The 16,975-nt window shown below is 37.0% G+C and overlaps 1 protein-coding gene and 1 long non-coding RNA gene across 2 annotated transcripts in view; both read right to left on the reverse strand.

Moving 5' to 3' along the window:
- The window catches only part of ppp2r2bb (protein phosphatase 2, regulatory subunit B, beta b), a 73,291-nt gene extending 64,821 nt beyond the window's left edge, over positions 1-8,470 (reverse strand). The window contains exon 1 of the mRNA XM_082141858.1: positions 8,230-8,470. Within this exon, the coding sequence (XP_081997984.1) occupies positions 8,230-8,308 (79 nt within the window). The 5' untranslated portion in view covers positions 8,309-8,470. The remainder of the gene's footprint in view (positions 1-8,229) is intronic.
- Positions 1,550-3,087, reverse strand: LOC309478288. Its single transcript, XR_014198925.1, has 2 exons — positions 2,674-3,087; positions 1,550-1,840 (listed from the first exon to the last, which is right to left on the reverse strand). It is a non-coding gene; the product is annotated as an uncharacterized lncRNA (long non-coding RNA).
- Positions 8,471-16,975: the final 8,505 nt, after the last annotated feature.

Here is a 16,975-nt window from a genome sequence, read left to right on the forward strand (position 1 = left end):
TAAAATAGAAAAAAACTAAACAAAAAACAAAACACAATGAACAAAAAAGACAGTACAGTTCCCATTACCACCCACCCCACTCTAGGGACTTAAGTCATATCACACTAATGGGACAGCCAATGCTACACACTTAGCCCTTAAACTACACTATCAAGGTAATGGAGAAGGGGAAACCAAATCTTATCAAACTGATCCAGTCTGTTTAATAAAGAAAAAAGAAAAACTTTTTTCCAGATGTAATAACCTTACCATTTCATCCAACCAAAATTTAACAGTAGGGACTTTGATGTTCTTCCAAAACTTTAGTATTAGTTTCTTTGCAATAATAAGTCCATAGGACAACAACTGTTGTTGAGATTTTTGAAAAGAAGTGAGGTTATCTGAGATTCCAAATATCTATAAGACAGCACTTTTAATAATTTTCGCTGATCCGTGTGAATGGGGATCATTTTGACAACGTTATCGACTTTACGCAAAAAACACAAAGTAAAAACATTTCCATTTTTAGTGCATCATTAGCTATGTTTCCATCAACATGTTTTTATCCGAATTATGTGATATCGAATGAAAAATGCCTTATGGAAACAGTAAAATTCAATTGAATTTCTTGAATATCGACTAAAATGAAATACGGTCGGTCTCATCGGATTTTATCTTGATCGATGTACGGTTTATGCGATAAACGCTGATGGAAACGTTATTTGCCGAATAAATAATGGATTGCGATTAAGTTTTAGGTCATTTTATGGGTACAACCCGCCACAAAAGAAGTTGTTTTAGTTAATTTCCGCCCAGTTTGCACCCATTATATACTGTCTGGTTTGCACACATGGCCGGTTTCAACAAAGTGGACAAACGAGGAGACGAGATACTTTTTGAAGTTAATTTAACAGAAAAATAAAACGGCTATTATAGCAAAAATCTAAGAAATGCCATAATAGTCAAATAATGTCGCTATCAGCTGTCACATAAGCACCTAGAGTCCTGCAATGGGTCGGGTACCCGCATAAAAGTGGCTAAAACGGGTGGATTGTGACATTCCTAAACTTCACAGGCGGGGATGCGGGCGGATAATGAACTCCTTGCGGGTGGGTAGCGGATGAAAAATATGTGCAATATTTGTATGTCTAAATTGTCATTACACATTCACAAATATGTGTTTTGGGCATCCTTAAAAATATTCTTGTTTGCCGTTACCCGACCGATCCTGTCAATTTAGGACCGACCCAATTAATTTTTTTTCCCTTTTAGTCCGACCGACTGGCCGGTTGTAAACTTGCGTTAAGATCGACCGATTTTTTTTTTTTTTTTTTTTTACTCTTCAAAACAACTAATACAAATGCAATAAAATAATATTAATTATATTTTAGTAGGCCTAAGTATTGTGTAGGCTACGCTCTTTCTTTTAAATAAAAATCCGTCAATCAAGCAAAATAATATTCAATGATTGTAGGGCAGGCTAATAAGCCTATGTGTTGTAGCCCAGTCATTAAAAAAACGATTTAGTTTCATATTCATGTTTAAATAAAATAATATATATATATATATATATGTTTAAAATTTCATTTTGATTATATGAAAAGTGAAAAAAGCATGAATAAGATAAGATGATCCCGAATATCGGGAGACAAATGGAGTGGGCAGATATGATTTTGACCACTTTATTAAGTTTGTTTTTGTAGAAAGACTTTCTTTAAAGTGAATTTCGTTTTGTATTAATTGTATCTTAATTTTAACCAATGTTTAATCAACCATTTTCCTGGATTTAATAAATAAGAGCTAAATATAGCAGGCAATAATCAGGACACGGAGAGGCGCCCGCGCGTGAACTGGAGGTGGCCTAGGCCAGTGGTTCCCAACCTTTTTTTGTCTGAGACCCCCTTTTTCCCAAGAAAATATTTTAGGGCCCCCCTTCACATTTAATGATATTATCGCTCTTGTAAGCTTGCAGCAAGGATGACAAAATATGTTGTTTTCAAACAAACGGTATGTTTACTATAAACAGATATGTTTATGCACAAATAATAGCCTATAATATTGAAAATACAATAACATTAGTAGGCCCTTTGTAATTTAAAAATGTAAGCCTAGGAGTAGCCTATAAATTTGCCCTATTTTAAATGCAATAACAAAAATATCAGTATTCACACTTGTGTGTAGGAAAAAAAAGAATGAATATAGGCTATTACTAAATGACTTCTGTCTGGGGCCTCAATACTTGCATGTTATTTGTGAGGCTTTATCAATGTGAGGCTTTATTTTTTAGGCTTTTGGCGCTATAGCGAGCGATAATAAACTTGCGTTTATTAACAGAATAATGCTTCTTTCGGAAGAACATTGTAGCCGGAACTACTTATCTCTCTGTGTGCGTCTATGACGAGTCACGCAGGTACTGGGCTACTCCGCAGCGGCAGAGATCCGAACCAGGGTAAAATAGTCCCAATGTAATCACTTATTATAGGTGTACCATAGTGATTCAGGATAAGACAAAAACACGGTTTGGAAAATGGATTCATGATGAACTCGCTCATTATATACATTTTTAACAGAAAAAAGTGAAGGACTTTTATTTAATGCAAATTGCTCAAAACTTTTCAAAATATGACGCGACCCCCCACAGAGCTCGTTGAGGCCCCCTTGTGGGCCTCGACCCCCCTGTTGGGAACTGATGGCCTAGGCTACTTGAATGGCCCAAAACAAAGCGCACTTTGGCGCTCATTAGCCCATTCATGAGGCTATTGTGATGTTGAGAGAGGTGCGAGATAAAAAATAAAGCACTTTAAATGGAATGATTTTAGCTTGTGTGCGATTTATCGCGGGCACGGGTCAGATCTGGTGCTGAACTTTGCGGGTACGGGCGGGGGCGGGTCTCCAAAAATGGACCCGTGCAGGACTCTGCACTATTACAACTTGTGCAATATTGATCATTTGTTGGTAGATGGCGCGATCCATTTTGTCTAGCAAAACTTGTTCGCAAATGTTTGCTTGAATGTTGTGCGATTCAGTGCGAAAATGAATGGAAACACCTTAAAATGTCTCAAATCAATTCGATATACCAATTTGATCGCAAAACAGCATGTGACGTCATTACGCACGATTTCTTTTACCGAACTTCAGATAATTCGATTGACAAGTTGATGGAAACACAGCTATTGTCGTGTAAATATACCCTTAGTGTTATGTGGTTGTGCTACTCCTTGTGATTCTTGTGCGTGTTTCCCCTTTTGGATTTATTATTAAAGACTGTTTGTTTTTATTCTCTGTTGCTGTACGTTTACCACAGCCACCAAACGTGACAAATGCTGTATGATTAACCTTTTTTATATATAAAATCATCAAATTAAAGTGTGTTGTTTGGGTGTTAAATGGGTCATCGGATGCAAAATTCACTTTTATATGGTGTTTGCATGTAAATGTGTCTTTGCAGTGTGTGGCCACAACCACCATACAATGAAAAAAATTCATTCACTCTTTTTTTATCCTCAAAAAGCCTAAACACTCTCAATAATCAAGCCGTTTGGATTTTCTGAGCAATATGATGTCATATTGCTCATGCTCCGCCCACGACCACTGACGGACTGTCCCATATTAGCATATTTCCGCCCTCAGCCATTTGTATAGATACAGACGGTTGGTCTGGGAACGCCCCCGGGAACGCCCCGTCACGTGATGTGAATTTAGCCCGTGGGGGAAAACATTGCCTTGGCGCTCATTGAAATACACGGGGCAATCATGCCAAAGAGTTGCTGTGTCGTTTTCTGTACCGCCAATAAACAAACAAATTATGAATTGATGTTCTACATCCTTCCTAATAAACACACAGAACCGGAAATGAGGACAAAATGGCTTTTGAGCTTTCTTTTTTGAGATGACTGTGTGAGTAGATCCCTGTGTGATATAGTAGTGGGTGTTAAACTCGTATTAGGCAGTGGTGGGCTAGTTTTGTCTACATCCCTAACGAAAAAGAACTATAGTAATCCTATAAGATTTCTATAGTAGTGTATAATACTTATGTGATGTTCTGTAATACCTCTATAGTACTTATATAGTATGTCCCAAAATACTATAGTATTCCTATAGGATTACTATAATATTTTGTCCCAAAATACTACAAGATTCCTATAGTTGTTTTTCATAAGGGATGTCTCATTCACATTAGCGTTATCAGCTGAAGGGTCATGAAGCGAGCCGTGAACCTATGGAGTAGACTGCAGTCTGTGAGTTACTAGAGGACTTTAGGGATAACTGTCAGCACAGTCCCTCGGCAACTTCGTACTACTGATCATCACCGTTTTACAAAAGGATTAATAGTTTGGAGTGAAGCATACGTACAATTGGTAAGTGACAAAGTTTTATGGAGTTATAGTATGCAACATAAGTTGATTGAGTTATAGGCTAATGTTACCGCTACAGCTGCCGCGATGTCTTGAGATTCAACCAGATCACAAAATATGTCAGGAAACGACACCTCCGGCCATTTGGTTGGGTCATTGACCCAGTTTTTAATTAAATAAGGGCTATCATAACCTATTGCAATTAATTTTACAATGTACCGTTGCCGGTCGGCAGGCGTCAATGACTCACAATACCACATTTTTGTCATTCAAATACACACGATGTTCGCAGTGTTTTCCCCCATGCCGACTCCACCCTCGCCACGCCCCCAACTATGAGTAGATGCCGACTGTATGTATACTGTCTGCCAATGCAGCACTTTATGTGTCATGTGTCGACGCCCCACGGACGAGAGGGGTGGGGTGAGCAGTTGCTCATTATCATTTAAAGAGACATGCACCGAAACAGGTCGCTGTGAACAGAGCTGTTTTTGAGGAGGTAAGAAGGATTATGTTTTACACAACCATTGAGGAATTTTAACCAAAGTATGTTACAAACTTTACATGAAGACCCTAAAGAATCATACCAACTTGTGGAAAATGGGCATCCGATGACCCATTTAAAAATACTCCCATTAAATTTTCCCATTAAAGTGATGAGCTGTAACCGGCAAATTCTTAGTGAAGTCATGCAGCAAAAATAAACTAGTCTTTAGTTATTCAATTAAAAATAGTAAAAAAAAAAAATCCACCAGGACACATAGGTTCCCTATTGTTCTGTCAGCTAGAGTTAGGTACCTATTTTTTTCTATTCAATTTGAATTGCTTTTAAGGCCAATATTGTCATACTGATATGAAACAAAAAGTTTTTAGGATCAAAGTTTTTAATATTATATTTGAAAGTCATCATTTTTAAATGTTAGAACTCATAGATTTCTGTTTTTGTTTAGCCTTCATTAACAACAATTAGACAATACGATTGATTAGGCATGAACCTAAATTTTAGCCACTGAAAATCAATCAGTTTGCACAAACTATCTACTCGCAGTACTGTAGTCAAGCATGTGATCGGCATAAGTATTTTAAGGTTGACATTTACATGGAATCCTTTTTTAATTATTTCACAAGCACAATGTAACTTTACTGTAAAACTTTAACTCCTGGGCACTGGTAACACGATTACGTATACACTGCCAGCAAGGCAACTGTAACCTTTTAAGATCCAATTGATCCGGCCTGGGCAGCAGACACAGATGGAGACAGCAGGAGATGAGAGTACAGAATCATGCATGAAGACAGACAGCCAACGGAAATCTTTCACAAGACTCTGAAGAACCACAGTGCAGCATGTAATGATAGCCCAGTGTTTACATCTTCTGGATGAAAGCGGAATCAAAGGAAAATGAAAGACAGCAAGTGAAAGGAAGAGGATGGGAGAAAAGGATGTGTAGCTGCAGGTGTTGAATGGTATTGAATGTCCAATATGTTGGCTACAGGAGGTTGTTATTGGAGCTGGGCTTGTAATGAAATATCTCTTTCCGGGCAGAAACTCAACACTTATTGTTACAGGGCCCTATAGAGGTTTGTCTATTAGTACCTCTACTGCTGCACCAGCAAGGTTTGAAAAGAGGTATTTCCCCCATAGGTTCATACTGTCCTATATATAGGTAACAGAAGAGGTATGAAGTTAATATGATCCAGACTGCATTATTGAAAATGCAACTTTGTTCTTCTATAAGTGTGTGTGTGTGTGTGTGTGTGTGTGTGTGTGTGTGTGTGTGTGTGTGTGTGTGTGTGTGTGTGTGTGTGTGTGTGTGTGTGTGTGTGTGTGTGTGTGTGTGTGTGTGTGTGTGTGTGTAATAATGTTGAATTATAAATTATAAATATAAATATTATAAATGTATTAAATTATATTTATTAAAAAACATTTGTATAAATCAATCAATCAATAAATAGTGAGGAAACGTGCATGCAAGGTAAACTGGGTTTTTTTTTACCTAAAGTTTAAAAAACATTATGCAATTAAATTAATTTAAAGTTAGATTATAGAATTTTCTGTTATGCAGTATAATGTCACTCAGCATAAGATTATCTGCTAAAAGATTTACATGTAGATGTACTTGAGAATAAGATCTAGTCTAAAGCTGCTTTGGATGTCAACAAAAAAAGAGGATTTCAATAGAAATATCAGAAATCCAGTGAGATTTGTGTATGCACAAGGAGTCTGAGTCTGACAACAGCCGGTATGATCTGATCTCACCATCATCGAGTCCGTCTGTGATTACATGAAGAAACAGAAAAAACTGAGACTAAATCCACAAGAACTGCGGGAACGTCTCCAAGATGCTTGAAGAAACCTTCCTGCAAAGCTACCTGAAAAACTATGCGCAAGTGTGCCCAAAGCCATTTTAACCACAAAGGGGCGTTACACCATATATTGATTTGAATTAGTTAATAGAAGTTAAATCATAAATAAATTCAATTTGTGATTTTATTTTTGAAAGCATTCTCACTTTACAGCATTTTAACACGAGTGCCAGTACTTTTCACAGTTCTGTAGCTTTGCAGGAAGGTTTCTTCAAGCATCTTGGAGACGTTCCCGCAGTTCTTCTGGATTTAGTTTGTCTCCGTTTTTTCTGTTTCTTCATGTAATCACAGACGGACTCGACGATGGTGAGATCAGATATTAACATGCCTAAGACTTTTGCACAGTACTGTAAAGTTTAGTTAATTCGGACCTGCGATTTACATTCTTTAAAAAAAGCCTGAGAGTGTGGCATACAGTCTCCATTGAGATGGAGATAAACGTATCCACATAGGCTATACATTGAGACTCTATGGAGTAAATATCAGCAGTAAAACTGCTAAAGTGCTACAGGGCAAGCTATAATAAACAGACTGATTCATCATATTCATTATTAAATAATAGTTCTGAAATATATTCAATTTAGATGTAAAGCCTGTATCATATTTGATGCATGAACTTCAAGGACTCTAAATGATGAACCTGATCAAAACTGTGCTGAAAAAACCTGTTGCACATAATCTACATGTATGCCTTCTGTCGTCTGATTTATACTTTTTAGTATAATTTAATTTAATTTAATATAATTCTAAAAATATCCACCTTCAGGTCGCGGTACACGTCTTTTTGCTGTGAAAGCGTTAATGTAAACATAAGAACTTGGTAACACTTTGTTTATCCATGCATCGTTTTTATTTAATTTTTAGAAAAAATTTTTTTAAGTGTATGTATCAAATATGATACATCAGGCTTTTGAGGAATATTTATTTGTACATGTATCAATCATCATTGTATTGCACTGCATTATGTTCACTAGCAACGGCAAAGTCATGGGTTTAGTTAGTTTCAATTCAAGTTTCTTTGGATAAAAACGTCTGCCACATGCATAAATGTAAATGTCAAAATACTTTACAGTGCACACATTACTTTTACTCAATACTTAATCAAGTAAACACACTCTGACATTAGAACTGTAATGTAAAGTGTGAGCTGCTACCTTGAGAATTTTTTCTACTACAATAAAACCAGTTAATTTAGAAAACATTTTGCACTGTATTGAATATGCCTTTTTCATTAGTTTTACTCAGTACTTGCAGTGTGTGTTCCAAAATCTACAAGACTGCCTACCTAGACTAGCACTGTGTCTAAGGGCATCATGCATGTAGACGCGAACGCCCCTACAGTGACCCAAAATGTTGTCTAGGTAGATTGCTCGCTACGTTTTTAGACACAGCCCGCGTTCCTAACGTCATCCGATCCAATATCAACAAACATCTAGTTATGTATTGAGAACACTCTATTGCTTGCACTTTAAACAGTGCATCATCTCCACTCACATGCTGTCAGTGTGAAGCGAGAACAGTGACTTACCCTCAGTGTGACAGCTGGAGGAGAGGAGGCTGCTCGGTGGTCTGAAGATGTAAGGCAGGTACCGGGAGAAGCATTTCATCTTTCGACTGGATTTAGTATGCGCATTACTTTATACTGTCCTCCTCGTGAAGTAAGGGAATATTCGATGGAAGAACCTCACGCTCACTGTCTCTGTCGGAGGGAAGACATCTGTGTTACTCCGGCTGTCCATGTTTCTCCCTGCTCCCGTCGCCTGCTGGCTGGAGGATGGCTTGTTTTGCCCCAGTCTGTCTGGTGGGAGAGAGGGTGGGAGAGAGGGAGGGAGGGGTGTTTGTTGAGAGCAGCTCCTGCGTCTGTCCGCCTACTGGCCGACTTCGAATTTACCGCGTCATCTGGTGTAAACCCGAGGACTGAACAGTTGGACTAATGAGGAATGACCTCCTACTAGGCTATGTCGTAAATGTTCGTTCTTTTATGTTGTGATGAATTTGAACTACATATTAAAGACGTAAATGATGTGTTTGGTTAATATTTGCTAATTTCATGTTGTTAAAGTTCCCCTGTGATGAAAATCAAGTTTTTAATGTCGTTTATATGTCTGTGTGGTGTTTTTAATATGCTTTAAGACAAACCATGTGTAAATTCATAAGTCAACATCATTGCTGAGTATTTTCTCTTTAAAGCTGCAGTGACTCGAAAACGCAGTTTGAAATGGTTGGTGTTTCTGACGTCACAAAATACCTTGTAACCAATCACATCAACGTTTGATCGTCAACGAGTGGATCTCTGAGCTGGGCTGCGTTCAGCCCCGACAAAAAGTTACAAAACGTTTTTTAAACGGAAACGGTGGTGAGTTCAATGCGTTCTGATGACACAAGAGTTGCAGCTGAGAACGCCATTATTTGTGTTATTTTTGAAGAATTTTCGGAGGCTGATGAAATCGGTATAAATACGTGTTTAATACTGCAAAATACACTCGATGTTACAGTCACTGCCCTTGCCGTCCAGACTAAAAGAGAACATCTCAATCGAGTGAAGGGATTTGTGGAAACCGTGGTTCCTAACTAGTGATCCAACATTTGCCTAGCATTTCAGGATGAAAAGACGACAAACATTTCAGGTTCAAACAATCCACTTCTTACCTCCGAGACTGTCATGATCTAGGCTAGATCATGACCTTATTTAAAAAAAAAAAAGATGAGTATTAGGCTTATCATTATTGCTGAGTGATCACTGTTGATATGCTATATTTTTACTATAAAACTCTTACAACAACATGTCTTCTAATATCTTCAATTGTTGCGTATACCGAGCTGCAGCGGACACATTTGTAAACGACTTTACTTGGACCCATTGTGAGAGCTGTCTCTTGTAAAGGGGTGGTATAATGCACTTTTCACAAGATGTAAAATAAGTCTCTGATGTCCTCAGAGTGTGTATGTGAAGTTTTAGCTCAAAATACCCTACAGATATTTTTATATAGCATGTTAAATGTCACTTTTTGAGGGTGAGCAAAAACGCACCGTTTTTGTGTCTGTCCCTTTAAATGCAAATGAGCTGCTGCTCCCGGAAAAGTAATACCGCGTGGTTTACACTTTACAGTCTATGGGTTTACACGTTGCTGCTGACTGGGCTAACATTTTTGACATACCCACCAAAGAGAAAACGAATCTCAAACCATGTTGCACGCCATTTCCAGGAAACAATGTTTAAATGTTATTTTGGTGATCAAAGTTAAAGGACAATTCCGGTATTTAACACTTTGAGTCTATTTTGTAGTTTGTTTTGGATGAACAAGAGTGGTGGACAAAGAAATTTTGACAATGGTTCCTGTCTCGACTTTTTGACTATTTTAGAATTGCCCATGACCGCTTTAGAATGGGAGTCTATGGCCATGCACAAACATGCCCTTAAAACAACCCTTAACGTTCGTTTTCAAAACTATTCAACTCACCGAGTGGTTAGTGGTGTTCGTTGATGATTAAAAACAAATATATCGGCGCAATGTATGATTTCAATCCGTTTATTTTTCTATAGTGGAACTATGTTTTCAGATACCTCACAACCGCGTATAAACTTCCGCTCTTCGGCAACTTCCGTTGCTCTGCTCACGCTAGCCTTCTGAGAGACAGAGAACTGAGCAAAAAGACCTAAAAGACTACAACCAAATGTAAACAGCCCCCTTTCCGTTTCCGGTAGCGCAGTAATATCAACGAGCAATGAGTCCTCCAACGGAAATCAATGGGATTTGACAAAATGCCAAATAAAACACGACAGAAACTGTATTTCGCTACGCTACTTGTTTTGGAACATCAACGAACACCACTAACCACTCGGTGAGTTGCACAGTTTTGAAAACGAACGTTAAGGGTTGTTTTAAGGACATGTTTGTGCATGGCCATAGACTCCCATTCTAAAGCGGTCATGGGCAATTCTAAAATAGTCAAAAAGTCGAGACAGGAACCATTGTCAAAATTTCTTTGTCCACCACTCTTGTTCATCCAAAACAAACTACAAAATAGACTCAAAGTGTTAAATACCGGAATTGTCCTTTAAGTTTTAATGGATACAATTATTGACTACAGGGGGACTTTAAGAGCGAATAATGTTCAAATGTGAGATTTTCCAATGGGGTTTTTCGATTTATGTGTAAAATGAAGCCTGTGTTAATCTATATTTTAACAATTTCAATGCAACCAATACACATTGACACCAATTGATTGACATAAGCAAGCAGTTCCACAAAACACAACTTTATAACTTTGTTTGTTACTAATGCTTATTACTGTACACTGTAGAACACTAGTGTGTGACCCAAATTAAAGTAATATGTCATATGTAGGTTACCCCCAGTACCATGAATTTTTTAACTCCCTACAATCTCTAAATAATTTAGATAGTTATACAGTGCGGCTTACTCCAAAGCCCAGTCTAACTGGAGCAACATTTACTGTAATAATAGCTTATTATATTTATATAAATAAAAAAATATAAGAGAAATGTAAACATGACCTTTGATGAGGTCATTGCAGGAAGCTGTGATTTACACTTCTTATTGACTCTTTGTGACAGAATGTAATGTATACTTAGAAATGCAAGCCGAAATTTCACATTTTGGCTGATGTTAATTGATAGAGGCATTTACAGGAAGGCATAGTATGGCTGAGTTTCTGTGTCAGTTTCCTTCAGCTCCTCATATGTAATTATTTCTTTGTTTATAGCAGAAGCTTAATCAATAGCGGGTCCCTGTGTGTGAGGGAAAGGGGCCATCTGTGCCTCTCATGGATAAGCATATGAAAAGGCTAACACTCCTAGTGCCAGTTCCTCCACTCTGTGCCACCACAGCATAATGAGTTGAACACACACATTGATTTTTCCACAGGACACCCACAATGCATTTGCATATGTGTGTGTTCGAGAGAGGGAGAAAATAGCTAAAAATAAGGAATATTAACATAGCAGAACATTATTTTTTCTTCAGATCTGTGATAGAAAATATAAGATGCATTGTAGATAGATTGAATTTGTTCTATTATAGTTTTTATTCATATTTTGAATTAGTTGTTATTTTGATATTTTATGTTTAATTTTTTTTTAATGTTGTCTTTTTGTCATTATTTAGTTTTTTATGTATATAGTTTAAATTTTTTATTTTAGTTAGCCTATGAGAAATGTTGTCTTTACAACTGGTTGAAATAAAATTTGTATTTTTTTTATTTCATTCAACGTTTATTTTATTTCAAGTAACATTTTTAACTATAATAACCCTGGTGTGAGACTGCAAGACAGTGATCTGGGTGTTCTGTTCTCAGCTAATTATTGTTTTAAAAAAACAAACACCTAGAGATGAGACGTAAAACCGAGGACCTGACTCTCTGTGGTCACAAAAAATCCCAGGATGTCTTTCGAAAGAGTAGGGGTGTAAGCCTGGTGTCCTGGCCAAATTTGCCCAGTGGCCTCTGTCCATCATGCATGGCCAGGCCTCATAATCATCCCTATATATATATATATATATATACTAATTTGCTTCATCACTCTGTCTCCTCTCCACCAATAAGCTGGTGTGTGGTGGGCGTTCTGGCGCAATATGGCTGCCGTCGCATCATCCAAGTGGATGCTGCACATTGGTGTTGGTTGAGGAGATTCCCCCTTCTATGTAAAGCGCTTTGAGTGCAGAGAAAAGCATCAATTAGATTTGATGAAGTCGGTTGTATAAAACTTGCCACCAGAATGCTAATGTGTTATGGGTGGTTGCAGGACATTTCTATGCTGTTTCTATATAGCACATTGCCATGCAGTTGCTCAAGTGTTTTTGGGTGGTTTTTATCACGTTGCTGGAGTTGCTAGACTAGAGCATTCTGGGCATTTTTTTAGTGTGCTGTATGTGGTTGCTAAATTGGTCTGGGTGTTTTTTATCGTGTCGCTATGCAAGCTGCTATCAAGTGGTTGCTTAAAGGCCCAAGTCAAAAGAGACTGATTATTTAGAAAACAAAAACAAGTAGGCTAATAGAAAAGACTGCATTAGTTTAAAGCCGCAAGGTAACGGAAGTAGTGACAGATATTTATTGTGATATGCATCTGATTGATACAGATTATCGAAAAAGAAAATAATTCAGGGTGGTGACTTGATTCTATCTATCGGTTGTTGATTAGATGGAGGCAGATCTGAATGAAAGCTTGCAGTTGATCATATGAAAGGGTCGACTTGCTACCTGGACCACTCTCTCTGTGTTTTCTACTACACCAGCCTTAGTGAGCAGTCCAAGGCACACCTCCCAGTGGACGATCCACAGGGAAAATTTCGCCACATTTGTGGAGTGGATGCTAATGGATCACCACTTACCATCTACCCCGCTGAGGACTACATTACCAGTCCCACTCCGAATCCAGAGCCCAGCCAGCCATCACCCTGCTGCATGGAGTGAATGCCAGAGCCCACTGTAGACACCTTGGCTCCTCCCATCCTCGGCTCCACCAGATACCATTGTCCTTGCGGCTCAACCATGCTCCCTCATCCCTCCTGCTCCTCCTTGGTCAGACGTCTCCCGTCTCCATCAAGCTGTTTAGATGGTCCAGTCCCATCTGGAGTCCTTCCTGTTCCACTGGTTCTGTCAAGCCTCCAGTCTCCTTCACCAGACAATACCAAGTCTGTTTCGTCACCCAAGACCAAGTCTTTTTCATCGCCCAGAACCAAGTCTGTGTCACTGACTCTGCGTCTCACTTGTGTGGAGTCCCTCAGGGCTCCATTATTGGGCCTATCCTGTTCTCCTTAAACATGCTTCCCTCAGGGTCAGTTTTTAGGAAGTATGGCATCTTGTTTCATTGTTCAATAAAGGGAAAACAGAAGTCATGGTATTTGGACCCAGCTGTGCCCATAAGTCACCTTATCAGGATCTGGGTGCTATAAAACCATATGTGAAGCCCACTTTAAAAAACCTGGGAGTTATAATGGAAAGTGACTTTAAACTTAAATCTACGGTTCTTTAATGTCTTTTAATTATTTTGAAAGGGTTATACGTTTTATCTCAACCCACCTTGACTACTGTAATGGTCTTTATGTAGGTATTAACCAGGCCTCCCTAACACGTTTGCAGATGGTACAGAATGCTGCTGGAACGCGAATTACACCATTATTGGCTTCCGTTCACTGGCTTTCATGTTAGAATTGATTTTAAGATTTTAGTTGTAGTATTTAAATCGTTAAATCGACTAGCACCAAGATCTCTTTCTGATTTAATACAGCCACATGCCCCAAGAGTTCTTAGGTCTGCTGAGCGTTTACTTTTGCTCGTCCCTTGAGCAAGGCTAAAGAGTAGGGCAAGAGCAAGGCTCATTTTTACTATTTGGCATTTAACTTGATATGAGAGCTGTTTTGTTGTATGTATTTACTGTTTTCTGATTATGTTTGTACAACACTTTGGTAAACACTTGTTGTTTTTAAAAGTGCTCTATGAATAAACTTTGAGTTGAGAGTTGAGTTGAGTTCACCCTGGGTAATTAATATCCTCGGATAAATGGGATCCTGGGTAATCTTACTTTATATATATTTCGCACTGCTCATACTTTACCTAGAGTAAATAATTAATAAATAAGGTGACATTTCACACATTCCTAAACCCTGGGTTTTTATTTGCTTATATGCTGTGTCAACAGACTGGATAAACACAAAATCACATTTGGTTTTCGACCCTTGAAAATGGGAAAAAATAAACCAATTTGGACATGGAGCTGCTTTGAAATCCCAATCGCTGGGACTGAACCATATAGGGCCTATATTCAAAAAGAAACATTTCTTAGGAACCAGAATTTAAAATTACATTAAGATAACTTTAATACTTCTTGAGTAACAGGCAGGCACTCAGACAGGTATGCAATTTAACAATTTGAACATAGAATCACAGTGAGATCCCCATATCTCTGGGATTTAACCATATAGGGCCTTTAAAATGAAGATTGCAACAGAGAAGTTTATTAAGCCAGAATATATCAAATATATAAAAGGATATTAAGATATCTTAAATCTTCTAGAGTTACAGGCATGCAAACTTTGGAAAAAATTAAATGTTTGGTTCTCAGACAAGTATGCTCTATGCAAATGTTTGATAAAGGGAAAACATTTCTAGTTTCATCATTTTCTTCAGACTTTCCACTTTGAAAGAAAAAAATATCAGCTGTATGCAGTGATCCACATTTGGTTTTTGACTCCTGAAAACATGAACAACTTACTCATGAAGCCACATTGAAATCCCTATCTCTGGGAATGAACCATATAGGGCCTTAAAAATGAAGATACCAAAAGAAAAGTTTAAGAACCAAAATCTAAAAGTATATTAAGATATCTTTAAAACGTGTGCTTTTCCCCAATTTTGAACTGTCACCGTTGGCATATAATGCAACAAAGATTGCTAAAGTCAACAGATTTTACTTATAGACCTACCAATCTCTGTGTAAAAAAATTTAAATAATGATGCAGCCATCTTTTTAAAGTCATTTTACCCCCTGTAATTTGCCTCCAATGGTCAATTTCACCCCTTCTACAAAATATTGGATTACTCAATATATATCTAATAATGATATTTAATATTTTAGTTTTGTTTCTCATTTATGTATATCTTTCACCAGAAAAGAAATGATCAAAAAAATGTTTAGCCATGCACTGTTAGACTTTTCAAGGTTTTTTTTTACTGTTGCCAGTAAGTTACTGTAAGTAAGATTTACAGTACCTTTTACCGTATTTCAGTTTTACAGTAACTACATGGTACTGTAATTGTGTAATACAGTGCATTACTGTACAAACAAAGCTAATCAGTACACTACTGTATTTTTTTATTTTATTTGTACTTAATATAAATTAGATTTCATAATTTTGATATATAATTATTTTTATTTTTATCCTACATAAATACTACTGACATACAAACCAATTAGACAAAGTTATTACAAAATACCATTTTTTTATTTAAAACTGTCTACTCCTCCATCTTTTTCTACAGCATAGGATACATAATCCTACAGCATAATCTTTAAAAAGCCAACACAATGTTTTTGTCCACCTTTGCAAATAAATGAACTTCTCCAAAGATTGGTTCCTGTTCAGAACTTGACTGACAACATCAGAATGTTCCCTGGTCTGTGTGCGTGTCCACAAAGAGAGAGAGAGAAAGAGAGAGAGAGAGAGAGAGAGAGAGAGAGAGAGAGAGAATATTAGTGTCAAAATATTTGTAACCTCCTTTTTTACATTTTTATGATTATTTTTACAATAACTTAAGAATATATATTTGTAAACAGCTTTTGTCAATAGCATTCAAACATTTCAACTGAACTAAATTAAATTATGCCAGAATACATTTTAATACTAAGTATAATATAAAAACATGTAACTACAGCTGTAATTAATTTATGTAATTAGATCTAATTAACTGTTGACTCTTCCCTTACACCTTAACACACCCTTAAACCCATACCATAAAACCTGTCCCTAACCTTTTATCCCACCGCAATAGGAGCAAAATTGTTTTGCAATACAACAACATGAACACAGTAAGTACACAGTAAGTACATTTTTTTTTTGATGATGAAAGTACATAGTACAGTAGTTAAAGATGCCTAATATATAGTGCTGAATCATAATTTAATTGTTGTTTTAGGAAGATACATGGTTGCCATTAACCATGTAAAAGCATACAACTTAGATGCTATGGTTCCGTGGTGTTATTTTTGTTGTAACAGCCTACACAGTAACGCAAGACAGTTTGATTTTCTGGTATAACCCACTGTATGTAACAATAATGAATCAAGTATAATGATGATACAGGCTTTAATTAACTTTTGCCTCTTGTTAAATTTAATTAATTAAAATAAGCAAAAGTAATACAATTGTTTAATATTTTGTCACAACTTAATTTAATTGTGTTCAATCAACCTAATATATTTAAAATTGAAGTTTACTTAATTCATTTGTGTGAAAACTACATGAATCATTTTTGTTGACAACTAACTGGGCAGTGGATCTGTAGTTCCTATGCTTTGCAAGGGACTGCATTAGGAGGGTAAATTTAGGGATTAAAGTGTTATTTTATGTGTTTTTCTGTAAATGGAAAGATGTTGTTAGTTAATGTTAGTGTTTAATATTCAGTAATGTTAGAAACTTAGAAAACTTTCTGTAAACATTTTGTCGTTACCATTATGCAGAAGAGTGGCGACTGTGTTTAGTTTAGGGCTTTGGGCACTCAGTATACTCTATACATGCATTAAACCTCATTTGCAG

The sequence above is a fragment of the Leuciscus leuciscus genome (genome assembly GCF_965113295.1).
Source record: "Leuciscus leuciscus genome assembly, chromosome: 16".
In the NCBI taxonomy this organism is placed as follows: Eukaryota; Metazoa; Chordata; class Actinopteri; order Cypriniformes; family Leuciscidae; genus Leuciscus; species Leuciscus leuciscus.